Source organism: Pteropus alecto, unplaced genomic scaffold (assembly GCF_000325575.1).
Source record: "Pteropus alecto unplaced genomic scaffold, ASM32557v1 scaffold24, whole genome shotgun sequence".
NCBI classification, from domain to species: Eukaryota; Metazoa; Chordata; class Mammalia; order Chiroptera; family Pteropodidae; genus Pteropus; species Pteropus alecto.
The window spans coordinates 4,382,855-4,398,058 of NW_006439192.1; the positions used below are offsets into that span (position 1 = coordinate 4,382,855).

Consider the following 15,204-nt stretch of genomic DNA (forward strand, 5'->3'; position numbering starts at 1 on the left):
ACCTGGCAGGAACCCTGATTGGTGACCACATGCATGTCAAGCCTCTTAAAAGGGGCGGATACTTGGGGAGAGGTGTTGGCAGCTATGGACTGTGTAGTGGCCTCCCTATCAGCTCTGGTTAAGAACGGCAGCTTCTAAACCTTACCAGATGCATACTAGGAAAAGTCTGACTGTAGGTCGTTCAGCCCATGGCTTTGGAAATAGCTTCTGGCCTCAGTGTGCCTAGTTCTGTCTGGATTTCTCAAAGGTTAGCAGGCCAAAGGAGGATGCAGGTTCCCTGGGTGCTCGTTCTGAGACCCAGTGCAACCAGGTGGTACCATAAGTGGGGAGAGTCTCTGAGTGAAGGGTAGAATCAAATGAAAGAGGAACTGCCCAGTGTAGTGACATCTGGACAGAGAGGGGCAGTTCTTTGGGTTGGGGAAAGAAGGTGGCAAGCATAGTGCATTCAATACTTAATGAACTGTTTTTATCCCACCGAGAGACAGTCACCAAGGGAAGAGTGGGCCTGGAAGTCAGTGTGGGGAGGGAGTCCGTGTTCATCGATAAGTGGGTTGGCCTTTATATTTAGGGGGTGGCTGTCGATAAGGATGGAAATCTAGAGAGCCCCCTTCCCTCGGAGGGACCTCACTGCCCCTTTCTCCTTCCCATAGATGCTCTCCCTTCCTCAGAGGATGATGATGACGATGATGACTCCTCTTCAGAGGAGAAAGAGACAGATAACACCAAACCAAACCGTATGCGTGAGACACTGTTTCCTACGTTACCACCCTTCGGACCTGGCTGTTGGGTTTGGGCGGGAAGGGAGTGGCTCAGCTGATTGGAGAATGGGAGGAGGAGTGGGCATGTGGGCTCGTCGTGCTTGCCAATGGGATTCCCTCAGGCATCCTGATCAGTGGGGACATAGTTCACAGTCGTTGGGAAGTTGGGCAGGGGCCTCCAGCTCCTGACCTGGGCTATTGCTCCTGAGCCTGACCAGCCCCCTGCCTGTCTCTCTTGGCTTTCCCTGGATAGCCGTGGCTCCATACTGGACGTCCCCAGAAAAGATGGAAAAAAAACTGCATGCAGTGCCAGCTGCCAAGACAGTGAAGTTTAAATGCCCTTCCAGTGGGACTCCTAACCCCACACTGCGCTGGCTGAAAAATGGCAAGGAGTTTAAACCTGACCACAGGATTGGCGGCTACAAGGTGCGTGTGTATATACGAACGTTAGAGTAGGAGGCATGGGAGAAGCTAACTTTGAAAATCCTTATTACATGTCTTTAATTATTTCAAATAGTACTTTCTAACTATAAAAGCAATACATTTTAGAAAATTTTCCAATATAAAGTAGTGCAAATAAAGTTTAAATTTTTCTGTCTCTTTTCTTTGTATGTGGTTTTTAGATAGTTGATTATGTCGTGTATGTAGTTTCTTATCTTGGCACTTGACATTATAACATGAATATTTTGCCACAGATTTGGGAGCTAATTTTTCATTGCTTCATAATATTCCATTATCAGAATATCCCATAATTTGATGAACTGTTTTGTGCTTTTTATTTTCTAGCTTTTCAATATTGTAATTAATGTTACAGTGAACTATCTTTGTACTTATATTTTTGTTAGAATTTTTTAAATGTTCTTCTTTAGGACAAATTGTTAGAAGTGAAGTTACTAGTATATAAGCATTTTTTTAAGCTCTTGATAAATATTACCCAATTACTCTTTTTTTCCTGGTAATTAGATAATTTTATTTATTCATTCACTTATTCATTTATTACATGAGCATTTCTTGAACACATGTCTTTCTAGAAAGTATACTAGCCAAGACAATTCAAAGTACAATGGGAAAACATAAAATTTCATTGTGATATTTGCTCTAAGGAAGGATGATGCAGATAATGAGTTGGTTCTGGTTTTATTTTATTTTTAAATTTTACTTTATTGTGGTTACAATTACTTTCTTAAAAAAGAAAACTAATTCGCCCTCCCCTAACAGAGTATGAGAATGATAAGCTCACTATATTTGCCAACAGATTTGATGGATGAAAGCATCTCATTATTCTCTTGTGCATTGTTTTGCTTATTAACAGACTTAGAATTTTCAGACGTTAATAAACGCCTTCCATTTCCTTTCATGTTCTTTGCCCATTTACATTGTAGGAAGAACATTTTCATTGGAATACCTTCTTTAGAGTCTCTGATCAGCCCTTTAGTCCCTGTTTCTCTCCCATCTCATTTAGCTGCTCTTTTCTCATTTTATCTTGTGTAAGAAAAGCAGGAGATCAGAAAAAATATGGAAACATTTTAAATTAATTCACCAGACACTTACTATATGCGAGGCACCATGCTATGAGTGGTACAAGACAGTACTGCCAGTCTCGTAGGAGGGCAGATGTCCGTGAGCACTGTCATGAAAAGCAGGCTGTGGCCAGCGCTTCATTAGAGGTATAGAGCGTTAGTGAGAACAATTTTGACTACAGACTGGGCCAGAAGAGATGGTTTTCGAAATGAGATATCAAGGGCAGAAAGGCCAGACTCTTAGTGGGGAGCCATTCTGGCACAGGAATAGTTTGGATAAGGTGTAGAGTTGAGAAAGTTTCCTGGTTTTTTTTTGAGAGAGTGCTGAAGGCACATTTGTCCAGCTCACAAATGGCATTCGCTGTTACAGGCAGACATCCAGAGTTCTTCACACCGAGTTTGCCTAATGTGTGTTTTCCAGCATGCGAATGGGCTGGGGGGTAGGCAGGCCATGTCTCGCAGTGCGCACAGGTGGTGTGCTCTGTGCTCGGGCTGGAGAGTAAGTGCCACAGGACGCTAACACTGCCAGGTGGCTTCTGCCTGCATTTTTCTCCAGACTCTCAATGGAGCCCTTTGACATGTTTCCCCTCAGGTCCGTTATGCCACCTGGAGTATCATAATGGACTCCGTCGTGCCTTCTGACAAGGGCAATTACACCTGCATTGTGGAGAATGAGTATGGCAGCATCAACCATACCTACCAGCTTGATGTCGTGGGTAAGAATGCAAGTGGCGAAAGGAGCAGGAGGTTAGAGGGAAGAGAGCAGGGGCTTTGAGAAAACAGCGACGGGGTCCAGGTTTAGTTAGGGATAGAGTTAGGGTGGTGTTGGCAGGGAATCGCTCTGTCACTTTAAGCAAGTCACTTTCCTTTTTTGTGCTTCAGCTTTTCTTATCTGGAAATAGAGTTGAGAAGATCAGATAGTGCTAACGACTCATTGTTCAAGTGAAAGGCGCTGATGATAGTCTCTCCTGTAAGAGGTGACTGGAATAGTGGTGTTAAATTCAACATAATAGTAACTATTGCTTCATGAATGCCAACAGTATGCTAGGCACTTTAAACATATCACCTGCAATTCTCATGGCACCCCTGCAATGAAGGTACCATTATTCCCACTCTAGAAAAGAGCAAATAGAGGCTCGGTGTGGTCAGACGCCTAGTTAATGCACAACTCCAGACCCATGCTGACTCCAGGGCATCGCATGAGACGCCAGGCGCTGTTACTGCAGCCTATTCGTTCTAGACATTCTGAATCTCAATCTATAGATATCTTAAAGTAGAGTTTCGTATCCAGCATTCTGTCTTGGTTTTGAGGAGATAGTCTAAAAGAAACTTCTGGTTCAGGAGTTGTGGTGTTGAGCCTGCAGTTTGCCATTTCTAACAAGCTCCTAGGTGATGCTGGGCTGTTGCTCTTGGATCACACTTTGAACAACAAGAATCTAAGTGACTCTGTAACCGTAGGTAAGGAAAGTTCGGTCTGAGTGTGTGACTAAGTTATATGGCAAGGGAGACTTCTTTTGCCTATAAATACGGAGGCCTTGCCTTGGAAAAGAGGTTCCTAATAGCCTAGGGCCTGAGGAGAGGGTGTCCCTTCTCTCACCTCCCGTTCAAGGGGCTCAGCAGAGGGACCGGGCAGTGCACTGCCCAACACAGGGAAAGCCAAGTGGGGAGTGCCCTTCTCTTTGTGGTCTTTGGGATTCCCTCTGTCAGCATCCCAGCCAGGAGCGGGCTATCACAGGGCCTGACAAGACTCTCCTCTCCCTTCCTCCACAGAGCGGTCCCCTCACCGGCCCATCCTGCAGGCAGGGTTGCCTGCCAACAAAACAGTGGCCCTGGGCAGCAATGTGGAGTTCATGTGTAAAGTGTACAGTGACCCACAGCCCCACATCCAGTGGCTAAAGCACATCGAGGTGAATGGGAGTAAGATTGGTCCAGACAACCTGCCTTATGTCCAGATCTTGAAGGTAATCTTGGCTCCCAGTCTCTGTGGGCTGGGTGCTGGGAAGGAGACCAAGTTGCTGTGTTCACCCTCAGTGCCCATGACTGGGACTCATCCCTTACCCTTCAGGCACACGTTCCCATCTTACATAGGGACTAATCACATTCCCCAGGACTAGCGACAGGTCATAGAGTGGCGGTGCAATGGGAGGTAGGTGGGCATTGCTGGTTTCTAAAGAGCTTTGAGAGTGACTTTGCTCAGGCTTTTGGGTCAGCTACTCAAGGAAAGCCTTTGGACTCCTGCTTTTTCCCTTGCCCAGGATCAAAGCCTTTCCAGCAAGTGTTTCCTAGTCTCTACCCTGCTTCCCAAGTCATATTTTTTCTGGCAAGTGGAGTGAATGATAAGGGCACCGCTCAGGAGGAGTTAGGAAAGCAATGCCATAGGTAAATTCTAAATAGTATCGGGAGTAATGGCATGTTCTTTCTTTTTCCTCTCACTCCCAGACATTTGATTGTCCCTGAATGCTTCATTAATCCAGGGAAGGTAATTGCCTAATTCTCCAGTGGATCTTGCTGCAGGAAGTAACCAGAAGCTGGGAAAGTGGTTTACCTCCTGGTCCCAGAGTTAGACCTCACCCTCCCCTGGCTTGGCTGTCCCAGAGATTTATTGGCCATCCTTCCTCTTTGCTTCGGTGCTGAAACCACTGTCTAGGAAATGGGACCATGACCTTAGACCTTGGCCACTGTTTCTGGCCATTCACAATCTCTGCCCTAGTCCTGGAAGAGTGGGTTTAGTACAGAATGTTTGATGGGGGCAGTTATTTTTTTTAAGTTATTTTGCAGTCAAATCCTTTGGATTTTAAAGCCAACTTGTTTCAGCCTCCTAAAAAGGGAAAGATGATAAATCTCACTTAACGTCTTCCTTGCCTTAGCTACCTGCCTTCACATTACGTGAGAGCAAAGTATGGGCACATCTCAGTGTTTGCCCAACTGACTGGCGTGTCGTTGGTTTGTTCCAGCATTCGGGGATTAATAGCTCGGATGCGGAAGTGCTGACCCTGTTCAATGTGACAGAGGCCCAGAGCGGGGAGTATGTGTGTAAGGTTTCCAATTATATTGGTGAAGCTAACCAGTCTGCGTGGCTCACTGTCACCAGACCTGTGGCAAAAGGTAACGGGGAGATGGATGGGGCCCTGTGCTGGGAGTTTGATTTTGGCCCCAAGCTGCTGGGGCAGGTGGGGAAGCCAGCGCCCAACTCTCCCTGTTATCCTGCTATATTTCTAGTGCCCAGAGCCATGGAAAAATACCCGGCCTGGGAGGCTGTTTGGTTTGGTATTGTGTTGGTATCTGCTCCCTTTGTGCCTTCTGTGTGTTCCTTGGCTTCGTGTACATTCATGGGGACAGTCTTGCTGTGTTTTGAATGATACTTCAGACTGAAGGTTTGAGTGGTGGGTATGAGAAGGTACCAGGTGTTCCTTTGTAAACCACCATCCTTAGACTCTGTGTGTGTGTGTGTGTGTGTGTGTAACTACAGCACCCTTCCATCCCTCCTGTGTGTGCCCTCTGACTTTCTTTACCTGAAACCAAACAGCCCCCCTGCCCGCCGGTCCCCATTTCTCCATGCTGCCCACCGCCCGCATGCTTGGATGGGCCAGGGGCTGCCAACGTCTGGTGAAGGGTCATAACCAGCCCTTGTTGTCTCAGGTCTGCCGGAGTTCCTCCCTCAGGGTCTCTCTCTCTAACAGGTCTCGCTGCCTGGTGGTTTTTGTCTGTTCGTTGTTGCAAAGGAGACACTGGGGAGCGTCTCTTCCTCTGTTTTTTTTTTTCTCCCTTCTCTTTCTCACTCCCTTTCTCTGTGTCTCTAGAGGTCTCATGTCCTATGCTTGTCCATTTTGCTTCCATTGTCTCTTCTAGACTGCCGGAGTTAATACCACCGACAAAGAGATGGAAGTGCTTCACTTAAGGAATGTCTCCTTTGAGGACGCGGGGGAGTATACGTGCTTGGCGGGTAACTCTATCGGACTCTCCCATCACTCTGCATGGTTGACCGTTCTGGAAGGTATACACTGTACTTCTCCTCTCGATGTCCTGCCCTCGCCATGGGCACGGGGGGACCATGCATTGCGGGACTGGGGGAGACACAGAGCCAGGAGAGGTAGAGGAACGGGGTCTGTGGGCCAATGGATGGCTCCAGCAATTTCTCCACCCTTGCGGGTTAGTTCCTCTCAGCTCACACAGGAGCTTTCCTCGTTTTGCAGAAACACAGAGGCCTCCCACCTGTACATCTGCATCTGGCTCTCCCCTTGGCCAATCCAATGCATGCATGGGATCTGGGTTTAACCTGCAGCCAGGCTGTCCTCCAGGGCAGGCTCCTTCCATCCTTGGGTCTAGCAGCCATCCCTGATTTTTCTGATCCCTTTTTGCCAGCCCCAAATGTCTCAGGAAGGGCCCCACTCCTTCTTTAACTGAATGGAGGCACCGTGTAAAGAGGGGCTTGCTGCTTGCTAGCATTGCCAGCCTCCACCCCCCTCCACCCCCCACACCTTCTATACGGCCATCCTCTGGTCTCAGAGAGGTTCTACGGAGACCAGTAGACTTGAGCTGCTTTAAGTAAGGCCTGTCTCAGGTAGCTGCAGCTGGTGGATGGTACCTATTTATCCTTTTTTGGCTACTGATGTTTCTTCTGTCCCAAGAGTGGAGGTCTATGTGTTGGGCCGGGAAGGAAGGAGCCTGCAGCCTGCTCAGGGTGGTGGGCTGGTGACTGCAGGGCCAGAGCTAGTGGTCGCTGCCTCTTTGAGGGTCCTGCATGTGGGTCTGGGTGCTGTGCTGTTCTTGTTGCTGCTGACACTGCCCTCTCTTCTCTCTCCTCTTCTGCCCTGCTTGCCCAACAGGGTCTGATAACACCCCTGCTTGAGGCAGAGAAGTGTTCTGTTTTTAGCATTGTCACTGTCTGTCCCGTGTGTGCTCCCTCTCAGTTGTCTTCGTTTCTTAACACTGGGGAAAGAGAAAAACAAACACTTCTCCTTGTTATCAGCTCTGCTGTCATCTTGTCAGGCCCCAGAAGTTCCCTTGGAACTCAGTCGGGGTGACACCCCTTGTATCTTGGGGTGAGGTCTCCAGGGTATCTGCCTCCGTGGCTGGCTGGGGATTTTTAAAGGGGAGGGTTGGGAGCAAGGCTGTGGAAGGAAGAGGGATGTTCACATTGGTGGGGATGGAGTGTTCTGTGAAGCCGGTACTCTGAGGCTGGACGTAAATGCTCCCAGTCTCTCATGTGGAAAGGAATGGTGGATTGAATGGATGGGCTTCTGTGGGAATGGGGTGAATTCTAAGTGGAAGATAGGAGGAAAGAATAAAACATGACCCCTCCCCACCCCCATTTCCTTCTTCAGCTTTAGGAGTTAAGGCCTATGAGTAGAATTCTTAAGAACTGAAAAGATGTTTATATTTTTAATCTCAAGCAGTCCAGACATGTTTAGAAATTAAGTCAGTTTGGCCTGTGGTTTGGCTAGGTGTAAATATTTACATGTCTGACGTGACAAAGGTGAGATATTAAGTCAGGACACAGACACACCTTTTCCTCCTGCCCTCATTTGTCCTCATTCTGTGAGTACCACTATATGCCAGGTGCTATGGCCTCCAGAAATTAACAAGGCACCATCCCAGCTTTCATGGACTGTCAGAACAAAAGACTCATAAAATGGTTTATCTGTCCCTGTGTGATAGGTGTATGCACACAGTGATAAGGCATTGCAGTGAAGGGCCATGTTTCCATGTGGAGGCTGAGATAGGCATTCAGAAGAAGGGACTTCTTAGTTGTCCCTTGCAGGATACCTTGTACCTGTCTAGCCCAGCAATCCAGCTGAGCAAGAAGGGCTCCTGAATTAATGATAACGGGCCCCATGTAGCAAAATAGTTCTAGTCGATCCCTCTTAGGGGATTTGAGTCAGGATAAGGAAGCCTCAAAGAACAAGATGTCTGATCTGCTCAGTGCCAGAACCCAAGTCCTAGCTAGGAACCTGACTTGGTTCTTCTCTGCCCTAAAGATTCCCAGAAAAAAGGAGACAGGTGTTGTTTTTCTTATGGAGCTAGGAGCTAGGGACCCTAGTGGGCTGGGTCTCCAGAGCCTACTAACACCCTGTTCACACTGACTCAGCCCTGGAGGAGAGACCGGCGGTGATGACCTCACCCCTGTACCTGGAGATCATCATCTACTGCACGGGAGCCTTCCTCATCTCCTGCATGGTGGGGTCTGTCATCATCTACAAGATGAAGAGTGGCACCAAGAAGAGTGACTTCCACAGTCAGATGGCTGTGCACAAGCTGGCCAAAAGCATCCCTCTGCGCAGACAGGTAACAGAAAGTAGATAGGGGATTTGCACGCTCTGCATCACCTTCTCTCCTTGTGCCCCCCGGGGGCTTCTCCAGGGCCTGCTAATGTCCGGCCTTTCCAGTGTCCCCAGCCTACTGCTACGACTTTGCTTTCTGGCTTCTGGGCTCGGGCAGTGGAATGTCCTGCCCATGTGCTCCAGAGTTGGGTTTCCGGCTGTTCTAGTCCATGAATTCCATGTGCCCAATGTAACCTGGCACGTGGATTGAGAGAAAGTCCTAGCTGGATTGAATGTGCAAGGGATATTGTGAGTTCAAACTGTCCCAGTTAGAGGTGTGAAGACAGAATAGAGAGGAAGACCTGAGTCAGGTCCCAAGATGCCCTCTCTCCTGTGTGCCCACCCTCCCCTCCACCAAGAAAATGGAACAGAAGGTGAAGGCGTGTGAGAGGAGGAACATCCATGCAGAACTGTACTAATTCCGGGAGGTGCTTTGGGAGTTAGGAATCCGTAATCGCAAGTGGGGTTTTCACAAAGAATCGGGACAAAATAGAGCTGTTATTGCAATGATAAGTTATAAAATGTCAGTCTGGAAGAGGCACACATGGTCTGTTCATGTTAAAGGCTAGACAGTGGCAAAAAGCAGTCCGTTTTAGGCCTTAAACCTTCTGGCCTCTTGTGCTCTTTCTGCCACTCTGTGCTAGGGAAGGAACATCAAGTAACATATATATTACCTCTGCCATTGGTGAAAAGCCCTGGCTAGGAATTGGAAGAATCCGTACCTCTCCCCGTCTCCTTGCTAGAAAGGTGACCCCACGCTTCCCTGTAGGTGTCGGCTGACTCCAGCGCATCCATGAACTCTGGGGTTCTGCTGGTCCGGCCCTCACGTCTCTCCTCCAGTGGCACCCCAATGCTGGCTGGAGTTTCTGAATATGAGCTTCCCGAAGACCCCCGCTGGGAGCTGCCTCGAGATAGGTAATATTCTAACTCTCAATTTATGAAGAAGTCCCCTGCTTGTTATTCTAATGATGGGAGTTGTCTATACTGAGACCATCTGGGGAATGAAGGTGTACCAGATGGGTCTAGAAGCTTTTTCACTTCCCACTCGCAGTTGGGTGAAATATGGAAAGGTGGAGATGGAATGTCCTCTCAAAGTTTGAACTCTACCCACCCCAACTTACACCGCCCTTTGTTTCCCCAAAAGACTGGTTTTAGGCAAACCCCTAGGAGAGGGCTGCTTTGGGCAGGTGGTGTTGGCGGAGGCCATTGGGCTGGACAAGGACAAACCCAACCGTGTGACCAAAGTGGCTGTGAAGATGTTGAAGTGTAAGTGAAGTTTCTGACCTTACAAAAATGATCCCTTTCCTTGCCAAGCGAACTGTGGGTCCCGGGCCAAACAGAACACCTTCTCTGGTGCTCTTTCTTTGCTTACACCTGCTGCACAGCCTGCCTAGGGTTACCTGGGAGTAGAAGGGGCGTCCCGCATCCTGAGGTTGCCATAATTTCACTTTGTGCCTTGGGATCAGCCTGGGTTGTGGTCGGGTGTTTATTCTAGATTCCATCACTAGCTGATTTTCCTTACTGTGTCCTCTGCCCCACTCATTACCACATATTGCAACAACAGCTGTCATGAGAGGGAAGGGAAAATAAATTTGAAAGTGAAAAGGGGAAAAGAGAAGCCACTCCAGGGGAAACAGGATTCCTTGGGCATCCACCTCATCCCTTGTCCCTTAGCTTTTCTCTTGTTGCCCTCCCTTCCCAAGTAAATATCATCCCTTTCTCTGGTTTGTATACAAAGCGGATGCAACGGAGAAAGACCTGTCAGACCTGATCTCAGAAATGGAGATGATGAAGATGATTGGGAAACACAAGAACATCATCAACCTGCTGGGGGCCTGCACACAGGACGGTAGGCACTAAGCCAGGCCAGCATTCCCACCCTATTTGGGGTGGGGTCTCAGATGGGAAGCCGGGCCTGCTGTTCAACTAATAGTGTCTGTCAAGGAGAAGATAGTGAACGGGTACCAGTGATCAGGCTTCTCTGAACCATGTTAGGGAACTGGAGTAAGGAGAGAGGCAGGTTTAGCAGCAATTGCAATGCATTTCTTGGGGTCTGGGCTGATGCCCATTGGTGTTCATCTGAGAATACGGGTGCCAAGATTCACAGACACTGTGTAGATAGTAACGGAAGATTAGGGCTTCTACCCCCAACTCTGTTCGGGAACTTTCTGGACTGTGCTGGGAAGAATGATTTCCCTCTGTTTGAGCAGTGGAATGAATTTCCCTGGTCCCCTAAAGGGGAGGGGAGGTTAGGTTAGGATATGCCATTGGGGGTGGGGTTTCCTTGAGGTGAGGCGCAACCTGCTTACTGGCCTGCCTGCCCTGATGGCCTCTTCATCCTCATGCTTCAGGTCCTTTGTACGTCATCGTGGAATATGCCTCCAAGGGCAACCTACGGGAGTACCTGCAGGCCCGGAGGCCTCCTGGGCTGGAATACTGTTACAATCCCAGCCACAACCCAGAGGAGCAGCTCTCCTCCAAGGACCTGGTATCCTGTGCCTATCAGGTGGCCCGAGGCATGGAATATCTCGCCTCCAAAAAGGTGCATCACCTGACAGCTCCCCTGGGTGAAGTCAGGGTGGGAACAGAGCCCTCCTTGTACTGAAGCGTATGGCTGTCTTTCGGTGGAGTCACAGACATATTGAGCACTGACTACCTGTGCTTTCTTAGGCTCTCAGGAAACGTCAGAGTCAGGAGAGCCAGTGTAGCTTTGTGGCCTTGGGAGTCAGACTGAGTTAGGTCCAAATCTGTGCACTGCCACTTTCTGTGTAGCCTCAGGCAGCTAGTTAATATTTTCTGTTTCTTCAAGTATAAAATAAGAATGGTTTTAGGAATAAAATGAAGTTGTATGAGAGTGTTAAGTTTAATATTTGGTGCTCAGTAAATGCTGGTTTTATTCGGGCCCCAACCCAGTGTGGATATGCTGTACCTGGGGAGACAGGGCTTGAGAGCATACAGCATACACCTATACAGAGTGGACATAAACAGAAAAGTTCAGCCTTTCCGGGTACAAATCCAAAGCTAAGAGTTGGAAAGACCAGGAAAGGAGGCAGATACAGAGGGTTTGCTAACATGATTGAAAGTCCTAGAGCTGGAGGTGTCTGAATGGCTGGGTTTGAAGTTGAGGAGAGGGACATTCTAGCAGGGAACTAGAATGTTCATGTGGTGAGTAGTATGGCCGGAGAAGGCCTGGGAGGTAAGTGGGCTTGCCTACCAGCTGTAAAGTGAGTGCTGGAGTACAGAGTGACTCAGGCAGCTGGACACTAATACATATCTTCATGCACCCCCCTCACCTGCATCCCACTCTCCTCTCATCTCTCCCTCCCCCGGCCTCCCCTCCTCTCTCCATAGTGCATACACCGAGACCTGGCTGCCAGGAATGTCCTGGTGACGGAGGACAATGTGATGAAGATCGCAGACTTTGGCCTAGCTCGAGACATTCACCACATTGACTACTACAAAAAGACAACCAATGTAAGTGCTGACAAGGCCACTAGGTGCATGTCTTCTGCCCAGGACTCTGCCAGGCAGGTTTTCTCCCACTTAGATTTCTCTGCTGTGACCCAGTGCAGGTTGCTTTGCCTGAGAAACTGTGTGGTGGGATGCGCTGAATATGCACACTCCTTCCCAAGTCCAGCCCTGCATGTACCCTCCTTACTCCCTTGTTGCCCTGCCTGCGGCCACCCCCAATCTCCCCGTACTGCTTGCAGGGCCGACTGCCTGTGAAGTGGATGGCACCTGAGGCATTGTTTGACCGGATCTACACCCACCAGAGTGATGTGTGAGTTTGAAATGGGCAATTGCCAGGGATATTTGGGACAGAAAATGTCCAGTATGGTAGGGTCCTGTCTTCCCCTCTGGATCAAAAAGGGTCTCCTTCCATCTCAAAGAGAAAAAAACAAAACATTGTCTGTATCCATTCACTTTGTTCCTGGGGGACAAAAGGCTGATCTGTTCTCTGCACTGTCTCCTGCTATGCTCCTCGGAATTAAAGATTTGCGTTGGGGAGGGTAGGTTCGGGGTGAGATTCTGATATACTGCTGAAAGAGAGATGGAAAGAACTCTAGGTTGGCCTACCTCTGTGCTCATAACACCCAGGGGCTCTGTGCTCATCCACAGGTGGTCTTTTGGGGTGCTTCTGTGGGAAATCTTCACTCTGGGTGGTTCCCCATATCCTGGCGTGCCTGTGGAGGAGCTTTTCAAGCTGCTGAAGGAGGGTCATCGTATGGACAAGCCCAGTAACTGCACCAATGAACTGTAAGCATGAGAAGATGCCGGAGGTCCTGAGCTAGGCCCTTGGGTAGAATGAGCATGGTGGGAAGAGAAGAAAGAAGTGTTTAGCTAGATAAAGCAGCCCTTCCTGGTCATTTCTCCCACAGTACCGCCACGATGAGATTTTTTAATCTCACTTACATCTTTCTTCACCTGACCTTACAATCCTGTTGCAGATACATGATGATGCGGGATTGTTGGCACGCAGTACCCTCTCAAAGACCTACCTTCAAGCAGCTGGTAGAAGACCTGGACCGCATTGTGGCCTTGACCTCCAACCAGGTGAGGCTGTCTCATCCTAGATTTTCAGTCATCATCAGTTAAGTACATCTCTGTGAATTAATACCACCACAGGGGTGAGAGTGCTGGATCCACTGTTGTTTTGTCTCTTCTATCACAGGAGTATCTGGACCTGTCAATGCCCCTGGACCAATACTCTCCCAGCTTTCCCGACACCCGAAGCTCTACCTGCTCCTCAGGGGAGGATTCTGTCTTCTCTCATGAGCCGTTGCCTGAGGAGCCCTGTCTGCCCCGACACCCAGCCCAGCTTGCCAATGGTGGACTCAAACGACGCTGACTAGCACCCCAGCACTGCCCCTCCCTGAACTCCATCATCAGCTGTAACCCTCACCCACCACTCCCCGCTGGACTCACTGCCCTCCCCTTTGTCCCTTTCCTGCTGGCAGGAGCCAGCTGCCTACCTGAGGCCTTCGCCCCACTGAGCTCACCTCTCTTCCTCCTCTCAGCCTGCTTGTGGGAGAGAGGAGCAGAGAGGCAGGCACTTGCTGATGGCTACTCCAAATGTTGGACCAAGACCCCTCCCTGCCACCTGGCATTACCTGGAGGGTTAGGGAGTGGGAGGTGAGCAGGCATACCAGCGAGAGCTGACTGAGCTTTCCTGTGTTGGTTTTGTCTGCTTCACCATAACCCATAAGCCCCTGTGTTCCGGTGGCAGGCACCTTGTCTTCAGGGCTACAATAGTAGTGAGCGGACATCAGTGCTTCAGGCCTCAGTTGAAGGCAACCTCTGCTCCAGATAGATGGTGCCAGTGGCTTATTAATTCCAATACTAATTTGCTTTGCTGACCAAATACCTGGTACCAGAGGATGGGGAGGCAAAGGCTGGGAGCAGTGTCGTGGCCCTGGGGCCCAGCCCCAAACTGGGGGCTTTGTACATAGCTATGAAGAAAACACAAAGTGTATAAATCTGAGTATATATTTACATGTCTTTTTAAAAGGGTCGTTACCAGAGATTTACCCATTGGGTAAGATGCTCCTGGTGGCTGGGAGGCATCAGTTGCTATATATTAAAAACAAAAAAGGAAAATGTTTTTAAAAAGGTCATATATTTTTTGCTACTTTTGCTGTTTTATTTTTTTAAATTATGTTCTAAACCTATTTTCAGTTTAGGTCCCTCAAATAAAAATTGCTGCTGCTTCATTTTTATATGGGCTGTGTGACAAGGAAGAGAATGTCCACCGAAAAGGAGCAAGACTAATGGGCTCCGGGCCTGTGTCTGCCCAGAGGGCACTGCGCATTCCCAGCAGTTTCATCCTAACCTCTTCCTTTTAGGTCCTGCACAGAGACATTGAGACAAACCTCCTACCTCTCCGATGCTTTTGGAAAGGGAGGAAAAGAAGAAGTCTGTGTAATGGACAGGAACCTCCTGTCAGTGCACGGGGTAGGGGTGGGGGGAGGGCACTGGGCTGAGAGCCAAGGCCCTGCAACCCTCAACCATTGATTGTTTCCTCAGGGGAAACTGGTGGGGTCGCGTAGGTCAGGGGGTCAGAGAGGGAGCTGGGGACCTACCTCAGAAGAGCCAAGAGATGGAGGAAAGCTAAGGATTATTCAGCAAGGGCCTGCAGAAACTCGAAACCAGATATGTCTACCCCCTCCGTGTGGTCGTGGTTTTGCCTGTGCTGCGATGTGAGGGAAAACTTGTCACTTAAGACTACTTTTACATTCGTGTCCCTTGCTTCATGTTTCCCAGCCTGCTCTTTTCATGGTCCTTCCCCACACCAGTCTTCCTGTATCCATGTGACCAGATTACATGTGTTGGGACAATCACAGATCTTGGCTTCCTTTAGTTCTTCCTGTACAAACTCCACCCCATCTCTTAGGGAAGGGAAAAAATTCTCTGAATGTTTGTTTTTTGGCTGCTTGGAAATTTACTTCCTCTGCCACCTGCTGGTTATCACTGCATTCACCAAGTGCATCCTGGCTCCTCAGAATTCAGTGCTCAACCTGCTACTACTCAACCTCTATATCGGAAGCTTGCTTTTTTGCTGGATTACTACTGAATACAAAAGAAAGTTCAATACACTTTAATTTCTGT

The 15,204-nt window shown here is 48.8% G+C and overlaps 1 protein-coding gene across 13 annotated transcripts in view; it reads left to right on the plus strand.

The window, feature by feature from the left end:
- Positions 1–14,315, plus strand: part of FGFR1 (fibroblast growth factor receptor 1) — a 46,105-nt gene extending 31,790 nt beyond the window's left edge. For 7 of the 13 annotated variants that reach the window (XM_015592885.2, XM_015592887.2, XM_015592889.2 and 4 more), the window contains 15 exons: positions 651–740; positions 1,012–1,184; positions 2,871–2,994; positions 4,049–4,239; positions 6,128–6,272; positions 8,367–8,569; positions 9,368–9,513; positions 9,743–9,864; positions 10,337–10,447; positions 10,950–11,140; positions 11,950–12,072; positions 12,309–12,379; positions 12,718–12,855; positions 13,047–13,152; positions 13,271–14,315. In XM_015592885.2, the coding sequence (XP_015448371.1) occupies positions 651–740; positions 1,012–1,184; positions 2,871–2,994; positions 4,049–4,239; positions 6,128–6,272; positions 8,367–8,569; positions 9,368–9,513; positions 9,743–9,864; positions 10,337–10,447; positions 10,950–11,140; positions 11,950–12,072; positions 12,309–12,379; positions 12,718–12,855; positions 13,047–13,152; positions 13,271–13,447 (2,111 nt within the window). In that variant the 3' untranslated portion in view covers positions 13,448–14,315. The remainder of the gene's footprint in view (positions 1–650; positions 741–1,011; positions 1,185–2,870; positions 2,995–4,048; positions 4,240–6,127; positions 6,273–8,366; positions 8,570–9,367; positions 9,514–9,742; positions 9,865–10,336; positions 10,448–10,949; positions 11,141–11,949; positions 12,073–12,308; positions 12,380–12,717; positions 12,856–13,046; positions 13,153–13,270) is intronic. The other 6 variants (XM_006916294.3, XM_006916292.3, XM_015592886.2 and 3 more) reach the window with 3 other exon arrangements.
- The last annotated feature ends 889 nt before the right edge of the window (positions 14,316–15,204 follow it).